The 19486-nt window shown below is 53.6% G+C and overlaps 5 protein-coding genes across 5 annotated transcripts; 3 read left to right on the top strand and 2 right to left on the bottom strand.

The window, feature by feature from the left end:
* Window positions 1-421: 421 nt before the first annotated feature.
* Window positions 422-5201, top strand: RHO25_003104 (uncharacterized protein; the record flags this gene model as incomplete). The annotated part of the gene is made up of 2 exons (XM_065602352.1): window positions 422-3031; window positions 3249-5201. 2 exons carry the CDS (start codon window positions 422-424, stop codon window positions 5199-5201), a joined length of 4563 nt encoding a protein of 1520 aa, XP_065458424.1.
* A 2080-nt stretch (window positions 5202-7281) lies between these two features.
* On the top strand, window positions 7282-8667 carry RHO25_003103 (uncharacterized protein; the record flags this gene model as incomplete). The annotated part of the gene is made up of 1 exon (XM_023598629.2): window positions 7282-8667. The coding sequence occupies one exon, from the start codon at window positions 7282-7284 to the stop codon at window positions 8665-8667; it is 1386 nt and encodes a 461-aa protein (XP_023455633.1).
* Window positions 8668-11749: 3082 nt separating this feature from the next.
* On the top strand, window positions 11750-12484 carry RHO25_003102 (uncharacterized protein; the record flags this gene model as incomplete). Its single annotated transcript, XM_023598628.2, has 1 exon — window positions 11750-12484. One exon carries the CDS (start codon window positions 11750-11752, stop codon window positions 12482-12484), a length of 735 nt encoding a protein of 244 aa, XP_023455634.1.
* Window positions 12485-14542: 2058 nt separating this feature from the next.
* RHO25_003101 (uncharacterized protein) lies at window positions 14543-16147 on the bottom strand (the record flags this gene model as incomplete). Its single annotated transcript, XM_023598627.2, has 1 exon — window positions 14543-16147. The coding sequence occupies one exon, from the start codon at window positions 16145-16147 to the stop codon at window positions 14543-14545; it is 1605 nt and encodes a 534-aa protein (XP_023455861.1).
* Window positions 16148-17739: 1592 nt separating this feature from the next.
* Window positions 17740-19136, bottom strand: RHO25_003100 (uncharacterized protein; the record flags this gene model as incomplete). The annotated part of the gene is made up of 2 exons (XM_023598626.2): window positions 17740-17770; window positions 17902-19136. 2 exons carry the CDS (start codon window positions 19134-19136, stop codon window positions 17740-17742), a joined length of 1266 nt encoding a protein of 421 aa, XP_023455862.2.
* Window positions 19137-19486: the final 350 nt, after the last annotated feature.

Here is a 19486-nt window from a genome sequence, read left to right as displayed (position 1 = left end):
GGGGCACCGTCGACGCGAAACCCTCTCTCCTTTTGCCGCGACACCACCGCGCCGGCCAGAGCTCTGATGAGCGTTGACCCGTCGCTCACTCGCACCACCCCTCCGCTGGTCATGTCCGCGACTAATCTGTTCCTGTTCCTCACCCGATAATCCTGCCTTCTACACACCGTCCTTACCTGGTACTTGCACTGCTTCCGGATCTCCACAGTTCGTCTCGTCGAATGCACTGCTAGGGCCCTCGCGAGCGGCCTGGTTGGATCCCCGGATACGAGGCTGATCGTCATCAACGGGACAAAATAACATGTGCTGAGGCCTGCTATCAGTTTCCTCACCTCCCTGCTAGCTCTGCCGACTGAGGCGACCAAGAGAGACGGGTGGTGGATGCAGAAGGTTCACATCAACGTGGAGGAGCTCATCCAACATGCCTTTTAGCACATTCGGCGTCGCCACGGCAGTGACTCCGTCCGTCATTGAGACCTACTTCTCCCATTACTTGAATCGAAAACCGCTCAAGCAGAAACCGACTGCCCACATCTCCTACCACGAAGGCCTAAAATTAATTCGTCAATTCCTCGACTATAGCTCCAAGCACACCGTCGAAGAGCTCCAGGCTTTTACCGCGCAATGGGTACCGGTACCAACGTGGGTTCGAACGCAGGACGTGGAGGTTCCGCCACAATTCCTCAAGCGATCTGCCAACCTGCTGCGTAAACAATTGGGCAGCGATGGCATGGAACAGGTGGGTGGTGAAAAGTGGTGGCAATGGAGGAAGCCGGACACCCCGCTGCATGCAGAGTGGATTGAAATGAAGAAGGACCACCAAGAGCGAAAACGAGAAGGAAAGCAGTGCGACCGAGTAATCCTGTACATTCATGGAGGCGCATACTACTTTGGCTCGGTCGATGAGCACCGCTACCAAATGCAACGACATGCTCGAAAGCTGAAGGCGCGTGTGCTTGCTCCTCGGTACAGGCTGGCACCGCAATTCCCCTTCCCTTGCGGACTTCACGACTGCATTGCAACATACTTCTATCTGCTCGAGCACTTTGACCCTAGTCAGGTCTTGTTTGCGGGCGATAGCGCAGGAGGTGGTATGGTTTTGAGCATGCTGGTCACACTTCGAGATCAAGGTTGCCCATTACCAGCAGGCACGATCCTCTTGTCGCCTTGGGTAGATTTGACCCATTCTTTTCCGTCGGTTGCTGGCGAGGGACTGGGCGATTATATTCCTCCTCACGGGTTCCATCACAAGCCGTCCATGGCATGGCCACCGCCTCCAACCACAGATGATGCGCCTAAGAAGAAACGACCTGAGCGAACATTCACACAGCCCGTGGAACAGCCATTCGACGTCGTCGAGCTACCAGCTTCCTATGGTACAGGGATGACCTCCAAACAGAGTCGTGATAATCTTCGGGGAGACGCACAGTCACAAGACGGCTTGGAAGGAGGCAAGGAAACTAAAGAGTACAATCAAATTCCAGGAATGGGCCCGCGACTGGAAATTGCAATTGGTGACAAGCTGGTCGTCATTCGCGAACAGTTTCAGATGTATGCGAAGAACGACCTCCTAGCACACCCGCTAGTTTCACCAGTGCAGCAGCCATCGTTGGGTGGCCTGCCGCCCATGTTGATTCAAGTCGGCGGAGCAGAGTTGTTACGCGATGAGCAGATCTATCTGGCGCACAAGGCTGCCAATCCGAGACAATATCCTCCCGGCGAAGCCGTCATGGAGCAATACGATCCAGAGCGCACGATCCTGAACCAGTACCCGGGTACCGATGTTCAATTGCAAGTGTGGGAAGATCTGTGTCACGTACCGCACACACTGTCGTTCACGCGACCAGCCAAGTACATGTATCGATCCGTCGCTCAATTCGGCGCCTGGGCGCTTGCACGGGCACAACACAAATCGATAGAGATTCTGGACGATGATGCAATTTCCATCATTAGTGACAAAGAGGATCCGAATGAGTATGGAAAAGGTAGCCATGAATCCTTCGGGAGTATTGGAGAGGAAGGTGTCACGTCTACGCAGTTCAAATTGACCTCGATAGGTGCAATTGGCAAAGCAGGAGACGACCTTCCGCCCTTCAAAGACCACATGATTCGACAGCGGGTCAACAGGCACGGCATCATCTTTCCTCTGCCCCGCGTAGCCGACATAGCTTGCCTGAATCTCGATCGCAACACGATTGGAGCTATTAAGACCGGGCCAGTGCATAAATGGCTGATGAAGCGCGGGGAGAACGATGTGAAGTTTGCGAATGATTACAAAAAGCTCCAGAAGAAGAAGCTTAAAGAGGCCAAGGACTACGATCAGCCGGAACCCGGCGAAAATCCTGCTGCCGCGGCTTTAATCAATCGCAAGATCAAGGGCAATGTGGCTGGCGACAAGAAGAAAGGGAAGTCTTGGGGTCTTGCTATGTGGTCGGGCTGGGGATCGTCGCACGATGAGAGTACAATCCAGAGGGAAGAGAGGCTACAGGATGCCAAAGAAGCAGACGCCGAGAGGCCTTCGAGTGTGGCTGCCAGCACAAGGACTGCCACTGGCGTCCCTCCGGGGAGCAGTAGCGCACGTGCGACTGCATTGTCTGGGGCAGACGTATCCCGGAGTGCATCATCTGCTAGGAACAATCTGGCCGTACCCTCGAACGACGCGGATGATGCGAAACGGCGTCGACGCTCCAGTGCAAGTGTGCTGGCTTCTGCCTGGGGACCTAAGCGCAATGGCTCTCGCACACGGAGTCCTTATCGCAGTGTCAAGGACGAGGGCCAGGCGAACAACGAGCGGGATGCAGGCTCGCCAGTTCCTCCTGGGTCGCCGAATACAATGCCGGACAGTCCTTCCAGGTTGCGGGATCTCAGTCGCCGTTCGAGCGTGAATTCAACAAAGGTCAACTATGCAAGGCCGATCAGCTCCGCAACGATGCTGTCAAGCAATCTGAACCCAAACGCGAAGAACGGGAAAGTGGAGATCGATGAGGCAGGCGGATTGACGAAAGCTGGTCCGGCCAATGATGATGCGCAGGTAAGTGTTGTGTGTTGTTTCTTGTTGTTATCGCGTGCATAAAACGATCGCCTTGTTCCCCTAGGCAAGATGATTGTGCGAAGGGTGCGGTGTGACGTCCGAGCGCATCGCACATGTTGGACTTAGAGTTTCATCCTTCGCGAGTCGCCGTCGTTGGGTTGAATCGCCGACCCAAGTTTCGAGTGCAGGGGCTGACGAATATCGTTCTGTGCCACAGGTTGAGCCGCCGTCGCCGTCTGTGCCTCCTGCATCGCAAGCGCGCAGCGCGCCCTCGATGTCTGACGCCGGCAAAGCTAAGGACGCAGTACGAGTGTCAGGGTCGGTCAACACCTTTCTGAACGCCGCCAATCCGCGCCCCCACAATGGCGTCGTGGCGTATCCCTTCAAATTGGGCAAGCGGAATGGCGATATCAGGAGCCCATCGCCGAACCCCTCGACCATGACACTGGATAGCAACGCCGACGATAGGGACTTCGAGATGCCAACCGGGTTTGGGGTCGTCACGCCTGTGGAGCTGCCAACCGAAGCGTATGCAGGCCGTGCAGCTTCCCCGGGCGTGGTGGAGACGCCGGCGTTAGTGCACTCGCCTGAAACCGACATCGTGCCGGCGGAACTGGCTGTGCCACAACCCACTCTGGATGCGACAGATACAATATCAACACGGCCGCGTCCCGTCTCTGCCCTTCCTGAGGGTACTCGTTTGTCCAACATCGCCGCGCCTGAAGAAGACCCCGTCAGCCCCCTCGAAACTCTTCCCACGCCTGGCAGCGCTACTTCCAACTCGTCGTTCAAGCAAACCGAATATCGATCTCGAGACTCACGACTGGGTCAATTGGGGGCCGACGGTATGCCTACACACGCTTGGCCAGAGAGCGAACCCGTCGCGGACAATGTAGTTCGACCCACGCCTCCGCCATTCAAGATCCGCAACCCGGTATACGATGCGCGAGCCCCGAATCCATCGCCTGCAGCGCCCGCTCCGTCTGCTCAATCTTCCAGCGTGCCGTTCAAGATGCGCCATACAATCTATGACTCCAAAGTGGCACCTCCAGGAAGCAAACCGCCTGGGCAACCCCAAAGTGAGCAATTTCCAGACGTCTCAGAATTACCTGCCTCGAACGGCTGGCATGTGGAGGAGAAGCAATCGATGCCGTCTGCAGATAGTACTGAAGAAGCGGGTCAAGTGCCTCGCGGTCCGTCGCCATCATCATCGGCATCGAAAGGCCAGCATACGGCAAAATCATCCACGGACTCAACAGAACTAAGTTCACCAGCTTACAAAATTTCGAAACAGGCCAGTACCAGTACCACCATCGATCAGCCAGCGCCCAGTCTGAACAGTCTCAACACGACCAATGGGCAAGCCAGCCTCGCATCGCCTCTGCCGATTCTACCTACACGCCTAACTGCGAATCGAGATTCTTCAACCGATGCGCCTCCCCCTCCCCCTCGCAAGGACACGCCGCCTCAAACTTCTGTTCCGCCAACAGTTCAGCCGCCACCTCTCCCATCGACGATCAGCGGAGACAACACGCAGCAAGCGGGCGACAGCCAGCTCAACAGTAATGGGCACGCTCCATCAGTGACAAAACCGGGATTGCCTATCCAGAAATCGGCCGACAACTTGAAGCTGGCCACACAGCTGCAGTTTCCGCAAAGAATAGATAGCATGCCTCGGAGTACAGATGGCACTGAGAGCAACTCGAGATCTTCTCCAACTGCTGCGATGTCCGATCTGTCCTTGTCAGGCTCCGCCCGTAACCGACCACAGACCGATCGCTCGTATCCAACGTCAACCAAAAAAAGCTTAACACTGGGAACGTCAGCTGCGCAAGCGGCGGTGCAAGCGCCCGCCGAGCTCGGGGACTCCTCTCCTGTTAGTCCTGTGGATCGAAGCACTATTAACGCTGCGCCTCCTCCGACAATCCCGAGAAGCAAGTTCTCCATGGCCAGTCGACGAACGAAGATCAACGATGCCGCGATCAGAGGGACTCACGCTTCGGCCTCCTCTCCTCCAACTATTGGCAACCTCACATTCGAACACGAACCTCTGAGTCCATTGGAAAGCGGAAGAATGGAATTAAGCAGTAGCGCCCGGGGGCTGGAAACGTCTTTGACTGCAGATGAGGAATTGAAAATCAAAGATTCAGTAATGGAAAACAAGATTTGAGAGAGTAATGCATGTATGGCATGGGGCGGGAAACATGGGAATTGCCACGGTATTTCGCATTTCCATCGGCGTTGGCTCGTGAGAAAGCAGAGCCGGATGAGTCTGAAGACTTTTGTCTCTTGTGTTTTGAATAGCTGTAAAATCACCGCAAGACATATTGTCTTGAATTGTACAGAGCACAGAATGTATAATATTGGTTTTACCAATTCTGTGAGGAGGCATTTCGCATCGAGCGAGGTCAGCTTGACGATTTTGCTACGACCTTGTTCTCCAGAGATCTTCGCACAAGCAGCCGACAAACTGATGATGATCAGGAATCAAGGCATTTCGGAGTTGTTTCCTCTTATGTCTATCACAACGAACATTAGTCGTTCTAGTTGATACTGCGAGTCAGAGCCCCTTATTCCTCCTTGGAAGAGTAGGGAGGGGCATCCTCGCCACGTGGAACGTCGTAAAAGCTCGCAATAGCGAAAATTGCTTCTCGTGTCGACTTGACGTGGCTAATGTGCGCCGTTCTGATGTGACGCCACGATCCACATAACTTCGACGGAAGTGTTCTGGCTGACTAGTTTGGTGGCGATTCATGAAGAACTCATTTCATTGTTGTTGTAAGCCACGTGGAATCAAGCTTCTGGAAGAGTTCAATGCCGAGCGGCGGATTTCGTGCTTGAGTGGTGAAGTCGTATCTGGCAAGTCATGTCGTGTTGTGTTCGACTTTTGCTGCTTATAGTCTTGCCTAGGTACGTTGAACAAGATGAGTCACTTAGGTGTCGAAGATGTGCCCTTGCTGTCACACAGTCATCCAAACACTGTTGTAATGTGCTGTTTCGTAAACATGACCCTTGCTATTGTAAGTGGCCAGCCAGTAATAAAGGCATGTGTTCTAGCAGGAGTCGCAAGAACAAGGAATGGCAATGTCATGCCACAGCGGTTCATGCAAGTCATATCCAAGCATTCCTTGATCAACGCCGGAGGTTCTGGTTTCGGCTTTGATTGCTCAAGTCGCATGACGAATGAAGGTCAAAGTCAAGCCTCTTTGTGTGGTTTTCTACCACGTCGAATGTCTGCCTGGGAGATATCTAATTCTGCCCGCAATCGTCAAGAAGAATTTGGCAATTCTTGCGTACATAAGCTGTAGATCTTGGTCCGAAAGATGTCGTGCAGCTCATCCTCAGCCGCTAGCTTGGCGTGATTGTTGGAGCTACATATGTCTACGAAAAGGAAATCAGTCACGTGTTCGTGGTTCTGTCACGAATTCTGGGCGGTTCGTCTCATCCTCTGCCTCACAAGTCATGCTCCCACTAACGATCGACTTAGCTTGGTCTAGGGGTATGATTTTCGCTTCGCATCAACTTCCTCTAGGAGGTCTGGCATTGTGAAAGGTGTGTAGTACTCGATGATATGTGATCAACGACCATCTAACAAGAACTCAGGTCGTGGGTTCAATTGTGAGTTCTCCAGAGCGTGCAGCGTGCAGCCGACCATGGTCTAATATTGTACAGCCCACAGCGTCCATGACAAATTCTTTTTGCCTGAGCTCCCAGTACTATCGTGAGCTTTCAATTTTTGATGACCTTCACGGCCAAAGACGCAGGCTCGAGCGGGAAAGCCAAATGTTCATATCTCATTTTGCTTGTTACGCAGATCTCAGTTGCGTGAGTTTACGAGATCGTGGGCCGTGGGCATTCGTCTGTTGGATCACGTGCGTCGGAGCCTCGGAAGGAAAAGAGTCCAAGTTTTGCCTTCGTGGTGCGACTTCAACTTGATGGCGAACATCGCGAACGTGAAATTGATCTGGCTGCTGGAAGACTTGTCCTGGTACCAGAATTCTGAGTCACAGTAAGGATATTCGCGCCTAACTCTCTTTGCGTCATTCGCAATTGCGTGAAATCGCAATCGTGGCTTCGACATCTCAAGGGCTTTTCTGACACGATACAAATACCGCGGTTGCTTGAACTGACCAGGAGAACGAATCGGAGCAAAGGATCCGGTGCAGAAGACACGCGGTTCTGATGAGGTGAGGTCGGAATAAGGCAGATTTCCAGCAAACAAGAGCAGCGGCGACTTGCATCCGCACAACATGGAAGTCGCAAACGCACCCACTCTTTTGCTGGTCGACCTGCCGCCAGCCGCACTCGCCGGCATCGACCTTCTCTCCTTCACTGTGACGCCTCGCTTTCGCGGCGTCAAAGACCTGCCGACGGGCTACCACTTCACCTTCTCCGGGACGAGCACAGCATTTTCCGAGCGACACGGATTGTGGTTTCATGTGTCAGGCGGGCCTACAGCCGAAGGCGTGCCTCTCTTCGTTGCGAAATGGGACGCTGTGAACGAGACACTCGGGGCCGTGACAGACGAAACAGATCTTCTTCGTTGGAGAGCCAATCTGGGATCGATCTGGAAAGAAGGCCTGACACCACATCGACAGACAAGTACCGAGACGAGCGTAAGCGCTGAAGAGGAAGTCAACGACTGGCCAACGTTAACGTCAGCCATCAACGCGTCTCTCTTGACGAGAATCACAGGTGGCGATTCTGGTCACTGGCATCTTACATCGGCAAGCTCAGCTCGGCGAGATATCGAGGACATCCCTGGGCTTGATGAACACGACAAGAAAGCGCTACAGGCAGACAAAGAGCTGAACTTCTTACCGGTTGACCTCAAGAAGACCTGGCGCGAAGGGGCAACTGGCCGCGAGAGAACTGAAGCAGCACAAGATCGTTCCTGGGCACTTGCACATCTGGTCGATACGTATTGCACTGATGGGGACATAACCCAGATCATCGGTGAACTACAATTCTGCTTTTTGATGATTCTCACAATCAACAATTTCAGCTGTCTGGAGCAATGGAAGCGGCTCTTGTCTTTGATCTTCACATGCAAGACCGCTGTCGCAGAGAGTCAGGACTTCTTCGTCAGCGCCATAGAAGCACTGCGGTTACAACTTCAGCATTGTAAAGATGCGGAAGGTGGTCTGATTGATCTTGCAGACGACGGTGGGTCCTTGCTGAAAGTTCTGCTCGTCCGCTTTCGAACTGGTCTGGAAGGCATGACTGGGACCGGTGTGTCGGATGTCGTGGACGAACTCGATGATCTTGAGGATTACCTGCGCCAGGAGCATGGCTGGACGTTGGGCGGCGACCATCTCCGATCCGGCGTTCTCGAGCTTGAAGATGGCGAGCAGCTACACATGGACAGTACCACTTACGATGAAGATGATGAGACTGGCGAATATGCACCACAAATTGTGGACCTGACGCCGGAGCAAGCAAAGCTCCTCAATATCACACCGGACGACGCCCGAAAGCTGGGCATAGATCTTAGCAAGGCATCTCTTGACGAACCTGCTTGTGAAGTCGTGGATTCGGATGAGGAGTCAGACAGCGATCGTGATCGTCCACTAGCTCTCGGTGCTAGTGACGAAGAGGAGATGCAAGATCTGGATGACATGGACTCTCGATACTGAGGTCGTACTTATTCTCGCTCTTCATCCCGTCAAGAAGTCAGCTGCTTGGAAGTGCATCAATCACAACAAATCACACTCATATACCTCTGCTGTGCGACCCGAGTTGGCGAAATGACCAGACGGTGATGGAGGTGAGACACGGCGACTTGCTGCATGCCGCTGCCGACCATTTGCTTGCACAGAGTACAACTACCAGTCTAGCTGTAGACGGATACTGCGGAAGATGGGAGGTACCTCCTCGCGTATCTGACCAGCATTCGAGAACCACATGGCGAGGTCTCCGAACCCTCCATCAGCTTTCCGCGTGCAGACCGCACAAGAAAGTTTCAAAGCTGTGCAGCTCCGGATTGAAGCGGAATGCCACGGGGTGTAGTCTTGGAGAACAAGGCCTCACAGGAGGAACACAGCTATGCGTGACCATCATGGTTTTTCGCCCGTATGTATCGTGTAGAACAACACGGCGCTGCGGGAGGTACCCAACTGCACGTCTTGTTGCCAGCGTGGCTAGACTGCACACTCGCCTGTCAAACCCTGGTCAAACTCACCCCTGTCAAATCCATGTGGCTCATCGAACGGAGTCAACAGACGTGAGAACAGTGCCTGTGCGCCAGTTCCACCAATTGTGTGGACCCAGCGCTGTCGCATTCTCATGCGTGGACGACTGACCAGTGGCAAGCTTGAGAACGTCTTTCACACAAGTCAACAACTGGGTGCGTTGTCAGTCTGGACGCCTTGCAAAAGAGAGGGCGTGTCGCGCGCCAGCGGATCTCGGACATCCCGAGAACAATTGACCACGCGCTGCCGCTTGCCTGGTCAGTATACTCGCCTATGCGAGTGATTCTTGATTTCAGGTACGGCTGACGGACACATGGCAAGCGGCTGACAAAAATTCCTGCCACGAGCTTGGTACTCATGTCTGCGCCCGGATGTGAGCTTGGTCGGCCGAAGGAATTGATCAGCAACATCTCACCGATGCCTGTCGCGCATCATTTGATCAGTGAACAGGAAATTTCTTGACAACAGACAGAATTTTTGCTAGTGCAGACGAATGTTCTTCTATCAGCATGATAAATTCTTCTTCTATTGCTTTCCAAGCGCATGGCGCCGACCCACAGCGAACAAAAAGCATCGGCGTTACGATGTTTTGTAAGCGGAGTTTAGAAATCCATCGTGTCATCGACCCTGGTCGCAGATCTGTCGCATGCCAAAAGAATGGCAGCCGAGCAGCCCTATGTCTGACCCTGACCTGTGGCTTGTTGGAACGGACGAGGAGCGAGATCGCTTCGTCCGTCCCGCTCGCTCGCACGCTCGACCCCGAATTCGTCGGTCGGTGTCCACGGAGAGCGCGGCAGCAATGCATACCACTTTCGCTCAGCGACAGGTATGAAAGCCTCTCCACATGATCAGATTTGGATTAGTTGGCATCCTGCGAATCTGTGCAAGCTTTGTGTCAATTTTGGGCGGCGTGCCTTAATGTAGGGCACCACGGTCGAGTGAAACGTCCTTCATCAGGCAGAGACGATGGTTAGGGCAAGCCGGCTGTTCACTGTGATGGTTTATTATAAACAAACGCTCGGCGTTGGGTTCTGGGCAACTACCTGATCGGATCTGCCCATGAACGGCCAAGCAACGCAGTTTTGTGAGGCTCGTGCGAGCAGGAGCGTAGCAACAGGCAGCTCTACCACGGACGACAGCATGCGGGAGCCTGAGAGCAGAAGCAATGTCTTGTTGTTGTATCCACGACTGCGACGGCACGGAGAGAATGCACCGCCGGCCCTCGCATCGCGTGGTTGGAGAGCGTCCGAGATTTGTGAAATTTTGATTGGAGGAGCCTAGCCAAGAGGATTCATGGTCAGTGGCTTTTACGGAATTTAGGTCGTTCCGCTTGCGCATTGCGGCCGAAGTGCATTGACACCTCGTTCTGGAGTTTACACGGCGTACCATGCTGTTGCTCCGGACGATCGACTCATCGCCCATGCATGAGCATACCGAAATGGAACACCGCAATGTCTCAGTCGCTGGAACTGGAAGTCGTGGTGTTGGCAGTTATGCTACAGTTGTGACCAAGCCTAGGGCCGACGTTGTGTGCATCAGGCCGGCAGGATGGCTGACCGGTGTGGATGTATCAGCCGTATGCAATGCTCGCACGCAATGCGACCTGGTGTGTGCAAGCCACAGCAATGCGATATGAGCATGTGAGACGAGAGGCTGTGAAACGGCGACGTATACCTATACGCCGGTACGAGATTGCGACAAAGCCTCAAGTTGCTGCCTGAGCGAAGCGGGTTCGCTGCGGCAGCGGACACGCACGCACTGTACAGTAGCTCGGGCACAGTAGGCTCGCTATACTGGGACCTGAAGAGGATGCCTGCGCGCCAAATGCCAATGACCTGGGGCAGCACTCGGCGAATGGCGCAGCCGGGGCCAAGCCAGAGGCGTGAATCATCTGGTATTGCGGATGAGCAATCTGCAACAGCGTTGCCCGCCATACTGATTAGACTGCCAGATGGAGCAATTGATGATTAGAAGCGCAGCAGCGCAGTTATGACTCTGCCCTACGGACGAAATCCTGCAGCAGTCCACGCGTGAGAGCGGGACCCGGGGCAGTGCTTACAGAGCTGCCCGAGTGACGGGCGGTATCGTCTGTAATCAAGGCGGACGGAGCCTGCGGACTGCCGTGATGCGATTGGGCCGTGGCGCTGCAGAGGATTCTTTGTGCTGACGAAAGACCAAGCACAAGGTTTGCAGGGGCCCGGTGCTTGCTTGCCGGCGGTGTTTAGAGAGACGACCGGAGATTCGGTTCCAAGGCACAGCATTCACGAAACATTAATACACTCGTCTGCTCCCAAACGGATTGCTCTTGGTATCACTCTACAACACTACAACACAAAGCACACTATCAGACAACGCTTTGATCTACCAGCTTTCGAAGAACCATCCACGCCATCATAGTACTTCGGCACTCGATAACCTAGCTCTACTCCGAACAACTCTATTGGCTTCGGGGTGACTCAGGCAGAACGATTTCGCCATTCCAGACCAGACTCACAACTACTTTGAGTCACTTGATCAATCTAACAAAATGACTTCCCGACTACGACTTCAATCTTCTTTCGAACCATTCCAGGCCACCGCAGTTGTCCAGACATCACCCACACTGCCACCAGCCAAGAAGCAAAAGATGTCTCTCACACAAACATACTACGTCGCCTCCACTGCGAGGACGAAGCTTGGACGTGAAGCAGGCCGTGCAGACCACGACTTGCGATTGCTCGTCGGACACGCCAACCTTTTGGATTCTCTCATGGTCGAGCTCGCCGACGCTGAGCGCGAACAAGAAGCGTGGTTCAACCAATCTGTCAAGAAGGCTTCCAAGTCCGAAGAGCCACGACACGTGCAATGGATCGACACTATCGCAGAGGATGACGAGGACGACTCTGATCTCGAATCCGACGACGGATCAGACATTTACGACGAGGACGAGGAGATGTTCAACATCCCACTCAGGAAGATCCGATCACCACCAGTTGAGATCTCATCACACGAGGTTGATGAGGATATGGAATCCGATGACGATGAGTACGAGGAGGAGCTCGCTCTCAGCCGAGTGCCGTCAAACCGCCACTCTCCTCCAGAACTCACTCTCGACTCCGACTCGGACTCCGAAGACGACATGCCATCCTCACCTGAGCAATCACTCTTCGAGCTCAGCGAAAAGGAACGACAACAAATAGCGACGACAGCCTTCTACGACTCCAAACCATCAGGAGCTCTATTGGCACAACAACATCAACAACCGATGATCGCGGCGTGCTAAATTGGTTCTTCTGTCACATTTTTGGGTTGTCGTCGAGCGTTTCAGCGAGCGATATGATTTTCAGCATGGAGTTTCAACGGGTAACGGTACCACAAAGAGATACCATGGGCGGGCATTATTTGATGTATGATTATTATTTGCATGGCAGTTCTCCCTGTTAAGGTTGAGAGAACGCCTCAGCGGCGGGATGAGGTTGATGGGGAAAGATCTTTACTCGAAACAAATCGAATCTCAATGTCACACACACACCACACTCTACTGTCTCTCTCATCTTCTCTCGTCTTCCTCATCTCCACATCGTATCAAGCTTGCGAAATCGATAAGGAAAGAAGAAAAAGTTTCTTCGCCCTTGTCGGCGATACCGTACCAATACTTCCGCCCATCATCCGCAAAAGAACCTCAACTCACTTTGCCATCGCATCACATCATTCCACGCTATGTACTTTCCGCCGCCACGCCGCCGCAACGAATGTACAGCAAGTACTTTTCCTTCACAGAGAAAAAGAAGCTCGCTGGCTCCGGCGTTGCTACGGCGGACGAGGCCGGCAACGCGACAAGCACGAGAATCGCGTCGAAACTCAATTGAACACGTGCGTAAGAGCCTTTTTTTGTGCACTTGGCCCCCATGCTTGCACAATTTACTTGGCGCCTGGCTGGGCTGGAATCTCGACACACCCGGTTTCCAGAACAGCGGTGTCTGATGATTATACGATCACATGCGATGATTACGATGATGGCGGAGGAGAATCAAACCGGGGTTCAATTTCGCATGTCTCATCTTCATCTGAATGAGCCGGGTGAATAGTCTTTCCATGTCCCGCCGATGGCTGAACGGCGATGGAACAACGCATCTGTCGCATGAGAGACCAGACCCTTTGAATTTTGTGCAGGCAGGGCATGGATTTTACTCCACAGTCTGTGACCTCATGGTTCTTTGCTCCCTTGGAACTTCGGCGTTTTCTTGTTTTCCGACCGCCGATTGTCAGGTTGTTGGTTGCTGTGGCATGATCCGTACATTCTAGAGATTCGAGACTCTGATCATCTGAGAGTGGGATGGCTGTTCGCTGGCGGTCTAGCTACTCTTCCTGTTTCATCTTACCGATTGCTCGCCAAACGAGGCCTTGTTCGTGGAAAGCGTATCGCGTACGCGCAAGTTTCACCAGAGAGTGGGCTCATGAGGCTTTGCGCCTACGCGGTGCCCACGCGGCCATGGTATATGTTAACGCACAGCTCTTCGACGAAACTGCTTGCGCAGTCGCGCTAGTCGTGATGGAAAGTACCTATGTGGGCAGCTAACAATGCCGTTTCTGCTGCCTACGTTTGGGCCCTCCAAGACATTTCGGCATATCTATGATACCCCAGCCATGCAGTCGATTCACCGCAAAAGCAGGCGGTGCAGCATACGATGATCATGCGAAGGACGATGCTCAACACACCATAACGATCTTGACAGCGTACCTGCAGTGCTGCGTTGTCAAGTGAAGGCAGACCCTGCGGCCACTTCTTGCCGTATCGATGACAGCCAGACTGGTGAAGCCCTCATGGCGAGCACAGGACATCGATCGCACAACGCAACCATACCACGTCAAGATCGATTCCTGATCCGTCGCTGCCAGGTAAAGGTGTTGTCGAATCTCTTGCGCGGCCGCCTGCCTTGGAAGTAACGCTTGGCCGCCAAGGAAACTGCGCACGCATTGTGGGATATATCCATCACCTGTTTTCTATGTCATCATACTGAGCCTCGACCCTTGGCGATGTTGGCGGTATGTCGCGTCGTCCGAACGACATGTCATGCCAGGTTCATGCCAGGAAAATATAGGGATGTCCACTCTGTCAAGTTTCGACCCTCTTCCTCCTACGTCGACGGGCATGAGATGAAACACATAGCTGAGGTGGACATCGCAAACAATCGAGGAAGATCATGATGCTTCAATCAAATGCTGTCGTAAAATGCTAAACGGTATAGTACATCGTAGATGCCATCGATGCTGATCGGTAGAAAAGGAAACAAGAGAATCTCTGAGCATTAGTAGACTCTGCCGGGTACATCGTTTTCCATCATATCGTCTCTTGCACGAAGAGCTCCATCTTGCCCATGTCGACTTTGTCCTTGGCAGCCGCGGCTCGGCATATAGTAATCGCCATTTCTAGATCATCGTCGTCTGCCATGGTGACAAGGTCGCCTTCTTCGTCCTTCATCTTCAGCTTGAACGTGGCTTGGAATCCAAACTTCTTCTGTATTTGACCCGAAAGCTCCGTAAACGTGACAGTCGGGGTGGTCATCACATATCTCATGTCCTCCGCATGTACTTTGATGCGTATCTTTCTCAGCTCCGGCGCCCGCTGAGACTGGGATTTATGTCGCTGATGCATCGACCTTGGCGGGATGATTTCAAATGCCAATGGAGATTCCGCTTGGGAGTATTGGTCATCTTCTTCTACCTCCGCAATGGGTACTGGTTGATTTCGTTGGACACTGGATCTTGTGCGCTGATGTGAGGACGCTTGTTGCTGCATGACTTGCTCGCTGTAAGCTGCAATCGGGTCTTCCTCTATCCGCACTTCCGGGATGTCTCGATGACTTGATCGCTGTTCGTATTCTCGCCGTCTGCTGTCGCTGCTTCGATTCGATGCGCCGGAGTACTCTCGTCGCATAGGAGGACGTTCTGACTCTGCCCGCCTGGGCGCGGAGCGTTGCTTGTCGGGTGACTTCTGCTGCTCGAAGGCTGCCACGCCTAGCTCGAGACGCAGTGCCTTGGCTGCAGGTCGTGCGGCCTGTAGATTTGATCGCTCGGAGCTGGTACTTTCAGTGGACTTCCGTCGATGGTGGCTTCCATGTGCGGAGTCCGGTCGCTCGATCTCTGGTGGCGGTGTAGGTGGGAACACATCTCTGCGGAGCGGAGGCTCGGACTGCTGTCTATGTCCGCGACTTCGAAGATCCGGTCTGACAAGATTGAGTGCAGCATAAGACAGCTTGTCAGTTGGCCTGTCGTCCACACCCGCGGCTGCCAATGCTGCAGCCCGTCGAGGGTCAGAGTTCTGATATTCTTGCGCTGCCACCAGTCTTGCTCTGCCGAGGTAGTCCTTCGCCTTCAAGTTCTTCACCTTCGCCTCGTTTGGTCGGTACACTATGCCCACTGGAATGGAGAACACAGTGTATCCTTCAGCCTGCTCGCGTATTGCCTCATCTATCACATCGTGATCTGGTACTGTCTTCTCCCGAGTCGCGAATATGAGGTCCTGCATTCCAGCTTCTTTCTGTTGTAGATAGATGTAGCATAGCCCGCGGTTGAACAGCACTTCGCATGAGTATAGCTTGAACTTCAAGCCGAGTTGCTCGTAGTCGATGTTGTTGTTGCCGCGGAGGTACAGTAGGGTGTCGTTGAAGTTGGCAAGCGCTTCCTCGAAGTCGCCCATGAGGAAGTTGCTCACTCCTTGCTGGAAGTAGGCAATCGCGAGGTACTGGTCGAGCTGTACCGCGCGCTGGTAACACTCCACGGCTCTTGCATGCTCTCCCAAGGTAGCGTGGATGACGCCACAATTGAAGAGGATCTTAGAGGTGTCCGAGATCTGCTCGAAGCACTTGATGGCATTGTCGAACTCGTTGTTGTCGTACGCTGCCAGCGCAGACACCCATGTCTCTATCTCTTGCTTGAGCGACATGATGCTTCCTGCGCACAGCCACGCCTCGCGGGATCTCTACGGCGTACGGTGCTGTGGTGTATGGTGTACTCCGGTGGAGCTCCGTCCTGAAGCTCAACAGTAGTGGAGCGCTCGTGGGGTCGGTTACACATAAGTTGGTTGCGGTTGTTTAGACATTGCAGATCAACGACACTAATACGCGGAGGCAGAAAGAGAGGCAAACTCACGATCCAGGAGGCTTTACGATATACCAGAGCGCACAGCAGCCACGGAATGGCATGCGCGCGTAATGAATGGCTCCGACATTGCACAGAGCGGTGGCTGTCTTGGATCACAGACGACGAGACCAGCCAAGCGGGAAGTGGGTGGAGTTGGGGCTTACGGCGCTTACGACACGATAAGCATCTGGTAAATTCACTCAAGATCTCTGGAACCACTCTCTCAACGGAAGACTCATTTCTGGCATGCGACGGTCACTGTTGTCATCGTAATGACCTCCATCGAGACATTGTCGCTATGCAGTATCTACGTCTCTGTTCCGCAGGCCTCAACTGCTGCAGCAATGGAGAAGATGTGTTACTACTAAATACTCCCTTCGACTCGATAACTCTTTCGAGGATATCCGGCTACAAATCTCGCTCCTCGCTATCCCATTACAGGAGCATGAAATCCCACCCCACCGCTAGGGTTCATCAGCCGCCAAGTGTGGATTCCCCTGGGCGCTTAACCCTGCCCTCGGGTTGGTCCTGCCACACGTGCAAATGCTTCAACGCCCTCCACTCACACGTCGCAAATGCAACGAATGCATCGAAGCGCACAACGCCGAATCCAAAGCTACCAAGTTTAGCTTCGCACATGGCCCTTCCGGCTTGCATGACAAGGCGTTCCGTGACGGAGGACTGTCCACGTTGCGCAGAGAATGGCTGCTCCTGTTTGGCTTAAAGCATTCGACCTGTCCGCATGGGGTGGTGGTTGATGCTGCAGGAACGGACACCGTCACACCAGGTCTGTCCACATCACCACGTTTGTCGCGTGATGGGGCCATACATTAGCTTGTGATCAGGAACGCCTCGTCGACTATCTAGGAGATGCTTTTGCTGTCTGGACTCGATCGTGAGAAGAGTATCTCGGAACCGAGCCTGTTATCACGATTCCACCAAGGTGCGCTGTTGTCGACGAGGTGCTGCAGAGGTTGTGGACAGTGCTATCTTCCCTCAAATAACCGCACACCTCTGGCCCTCCTCGATAAGGTCAAGCACCGCGCAACGAGATGATGCTGAGAACATTGTTGAATAACCCGACATGCCATTCCAAGACATGTCCGCTCTATCTCACATGCAAGCTTTCGTTATACATCGCTGATTGTGACGCCAGCTCAGTCGATCTCATAATCGTCCAGCATATGAACACCCATTCATGCAATCTCCACCCTCGAATGCACCCATGCGCCAGCGCAATGCCACTCTGCCAAATTTCCAAACCACTCCAAGCCGTCCAAATCATGGGGTATCATTAAAGTCTTATGTGTGTGATGACGGCCCGGGACGTGCCCAGTGTATACAAACTGCTACCAAAAGGAGGAGAGCCGGTGCCAAATAAGTTGCTACGGCTAGTCAAAGGATACGGCACGCATTGGTTTGATACCTGACAGCTGTCAGTCTTCGTCTTCGTCGTGCCATGGAGAGCGCCTGGCGCAGACGGTCAGTGCTAGCTCGATGGACAGCGCAGCTGAGTGCGACGGCACAAAGGCGTAGCTTCTTCGACTATGGACTTACCATCTTTGCGATTCGATCCTTCGAATCCAGGTGGCCGTTATCTTCAACCTTTCCCGGACTGTACGAGTGCCCAACAGCTTGTACTTCTCGTCTTCGCTGATCGGCAGGACGCTCGCGAACCAGTACGGGAACGAAGAAGCATCCTCCGGTGGCTGACCATGGATGTCTAGGACTCGCTGCTGCAGCCAGTTTGCGCTTCGTGCTTGCATCTTTGTGACGAATTCCCGCCCGAGATCGTGCAGTGCTTGTGTCGACATTCGATTGATCTGTGCCGCAGTGTCTTCGTCTGGCATCGCTGGCGCAGACGTCTCTTCCGCTTCAATTCGCTCCTCTTCGGCCAGACTGACGTCGTCGATGCGCTCTACTTCGCCGACCGTGTACCCATCAAGCGTGCCATGCGCTTTGACCCGGAAGCGATAGAGGCCTCGCGTTTCTATGAGGCTAGTGCCATCGGCCAGAACTTGGCAATGCAAGACATGCAACATTGTTCCATATTGGTAGAAATGCACAGACCCAAGCTCGCCTTGAGGCTCGCTATATCGGTTGTACATGAGCATGCCGAATTGACGATTGCTTTCCATTGCGCGACGCAGCATTAATCGGTATCGCGGCTCAAATATCCTGAGAAAGGTCGGCTGATTCGGGAAGCCGAGCGTGCAGACGAAAAGTGGCACTGAGGGTTGCCCTTCGCCGCCACGCTCTTGTAACGCAACATCAGCTGCTCTGGCCACCATTGTGTCATGCCAGCAGCCATCGAGGAACTCGACAAGTGCCTTGTTGCTAGGTTGCCGTTGTAGCGAAGGAGGGATCGCAAGGCTCCGTCGACAGACGGGGCAATGCTGAGAATGATCCAGCACACGGGCCATGCATTTTCGACACAAGGTGTGTCCGCAGTAAGTGGTAACTGGATCAAGCATCACGTTATAACAGACTTGGCAGTCGACTTCCTTTTGAGCTGCTTCCAGAACATCTTGTATAACGTTCGCGTCCATGACTTTGGTAGCGTCCGTTTCAGGAGGGTAGACAAGATCAGTCTTGCAGTCAAGGAGTCCCTGAGCAGCAAGCTTGTATGTGGCGATCAACTTGCCCATGGATATGTCCGTAACAACGTTAGGCTTCTCCGACTCCGGCTGGGAACTCATTACTTCGTCATACCGTGCCGCGTCGTCAATGAGCATCGGCTCACTGTCCACAACGGAGCTGTACCGCGCGACGACCTCCGCAATAGCATCCATGATCTTCGACATGACCACATCGATGCTGCAGTCCGAAGCGGGGTGCTCCGAGCCGCAATTTGCGAACGGACATTGTAAACCGAATCTTCGACCAGGTAGATCGGGGTAGGAGATGTGTTCTCGTTCGTGCGACTCGGGCAAGCACGTCTTGCATAGCGAATTGCCACATGGGAGAGTGACAGGATTTCTGAACGGCCTCGAGCACTGTGGACATTGTATGAGACGCACCAGTTCTCGCGCATCTTCGGATGTTGTTACGGCCGGGCTGTCGACATTGTTCTCCTCTGCGCCGCCATCTTGACTCATCAAGTCTTTCTCAGCGGGCGTGACCAGGCTGCCGGGCTGGTCGT

The sequence above is a fragment of the Cercospora beticola genome, chromosome 2, assembly GCF_033473495.1.
Source record: "Cercospora beticola chromosome 2, complete sequence".
NCBI lineage: Eukaryota > Fungi > Ascomycota > Dothideomycetes > Mycosphaerellales > Mycosphaerellaceae > Cercospora > Cercospora beticola.
Note: the sequence above shows the minus strand (reverse complement) of the source record. Positions and strands in the feature narration are given on the sequence as shown.